General features: G+C 54.8%; 1 protein-coding gene across 1 annotated transcript; it reads left to right on the top strand.

Moving 5' to 3' along the window:
* Positions 1-187: 187 nt before the first annotated feature.
* Positions 188-1,831, top strand: LOC106002823 (golgin subfamily A member 2-like; the record flags this gene model as incomplete). Its single annotated transcript, XM_013037594.1, has 2 exons — positions 188-1,555; positions 1,682-1,831. Coding segments are annotated over exons 1-2 (1,518 nt in total), but the record flags the coding sequence as incomplete, so codon positions are not given.
* Positions 1,832-1,851: the final 20 nt, after the last annotated feature.

Here is a 1,851-nt window from a genome sequence, read left to right as displayed (position 1 = left end):
TTACTTCTGTTGGTTGACACCACTACCAGCACCTGAGGAAGGTAGAGGTGGCTGAGTTGGTGAGCAAGAGACTCGAGGCCACTTTGGTGGAGGAGGAAATTGACCTCCTAGTCAGTGAGTGGGAGAATAGAGGATTTCCAAGAGCCTGGGAACGTGGCCAGCCCATCTTTCCCGTCCCAGTGCTCAGATGTCTGAAATAAGACTCCATGAGAGAGCTGCAGGCAAGAAACTACTGCCAGAACACCGGCAGAAAAATCCTCCCATCAGACCTGCAACATTCAAGAAAACAAAGAACACAGAAAAGGGAGGGATCCCCAAGCCAAACACCACTGGGGAGTGTGATTCAAGTCTGGGCAAAGGTGATGCTTACCACGGGGCTCCCCTGCCTTTGGAAAAAGTCACAGCCACCAGAGTCCAGAGAATCAAGGATCCCAATCCCACCAAGGATGTGCAGAGGTGCTATCCACCCAAGGTGCCTGCCCTGGACCGCAGCAAAAGAAGAAACGAGGTGCACTGTGCCAAGATCCACCCATTGAAGCATGAAAAGTCAGACCTGCGGGATCGACGGGAGAAAGAGAGGGAGAAGATATGCCAGGTGCATGAAGCACTGAAAACAGACCTAGAGATCCACAAGCCACCCATACAGAGGTTGGATTTGGCAGAAAGCAATTTACAATGTGCACCAGCCTACATGCAGCAGGTAGCCAATGACAGAGAAATGGAGCATGAAGCTCTCACCAGCCGCCCACAGGCTGCAGAGCGGCGCGTGGTGGAGCTGGAGATGGCGGCTTCTGCGGTCACTGCAGCACAGAAGGAGGCTGAAATGTTCTTCAAACAGCTGAATGATGTAACACTTCAGCTCGAGGAAAAGACCAGAAGCTTCAATGACCTGGAACAAGTGAATACAGAGTTGCAGGAGAAGCTGGAAGCACTCTGGACCCAGAGAAACAACATGAAGAAGAGAATCTGCAAGTTCCAACAAGCCCTGGCAGGGCGTGAGGTCCTGAAGAGACGACTGGACAATCTGAGGTGGATAGTGACCGCAGCAAATCTTGAAAGAGACACCTTCGCAGAGGACCTGAGCATTGAGAGGTCCGCATGGAAGGAAGAGGCCCAGCAGCTGACCCAGAGGGTGAACCAACTGACAGAGGAGAAGGAGCAAGTGTCAAGGCAGGTGCTAGCCCTACAGAATGAGCTGGGCGAACTGAGAAGGAAGCGGGCAGAGTCAAGGCCCCCCACACGACCGTCTCTGGCCGAATGGCAGCTGCAGGCCCAGGCCTACAGTACACAGATGGAGTTAAAAAACCTGAAGGAACAACTTCACATCCAGGTCCAGGAAAACCAGAGGCTCCGTCTCCAGAATGTGGAGCAACAGGAGCAACTGCGGAGACTGGAGGAGAAGGCCAAGGATCAGCAGGAGATCCCAGAGATCCCAGGATTCACATGTGTGTGTGACCCACAGCCAGAGGAACAGTTGGCCCTGCTGCAGGACTCTCTCCACAGGGTGAGCGGTGAGAAGGAGGGGCTCACCAGCATCCTGAACTCTGAGCTGCAGGTGAAGAAACATCTGCGGGAACAGCTGGACCATGCAGAGGAGAAGAGAGAGGAATGGAAAGAGGTGGCTGAGAGAGAGAGCCAGGCGGCTCAGGAGCTGCAGGAGTGTCAGTTGGCCCAGCTGCAGGAGCTCAGAGCCACCTGTGATCTGCACATCACTTCCAATGAGCGGCTGAGCTCCGAGAAGGACGCCCTGCAGCAGCACCTGCAGAGGCAGACCCAGCTGCAGGAGCAGTTGAAGCAAGTGCAGGCCCCGACCAACTGGGGGGACCCGGAGGTGCCCCAAAAGTGGCAGGA

The sequence above is a fragment of the Dipodomys ordii genome, unplaced genomic scaffold (assembly GCF_000151885.1).
Source record: "Dipodomys ordii isolate 6190 unplaced genomic scaffold, Dord_2.0 Scaffold1000002444, whole genome shotgun sequence".
NCBI classification, from domain to species: domain Eukaryota; kingdom Metazoa; phylum Chordata; class Mammalia; order Rodentia; family Heteromyidae; genus Dipodomys; species Dipodomys ordii.
This window is presented reverse-complemented; position numbering and strand designations above follow the sequence as displayed.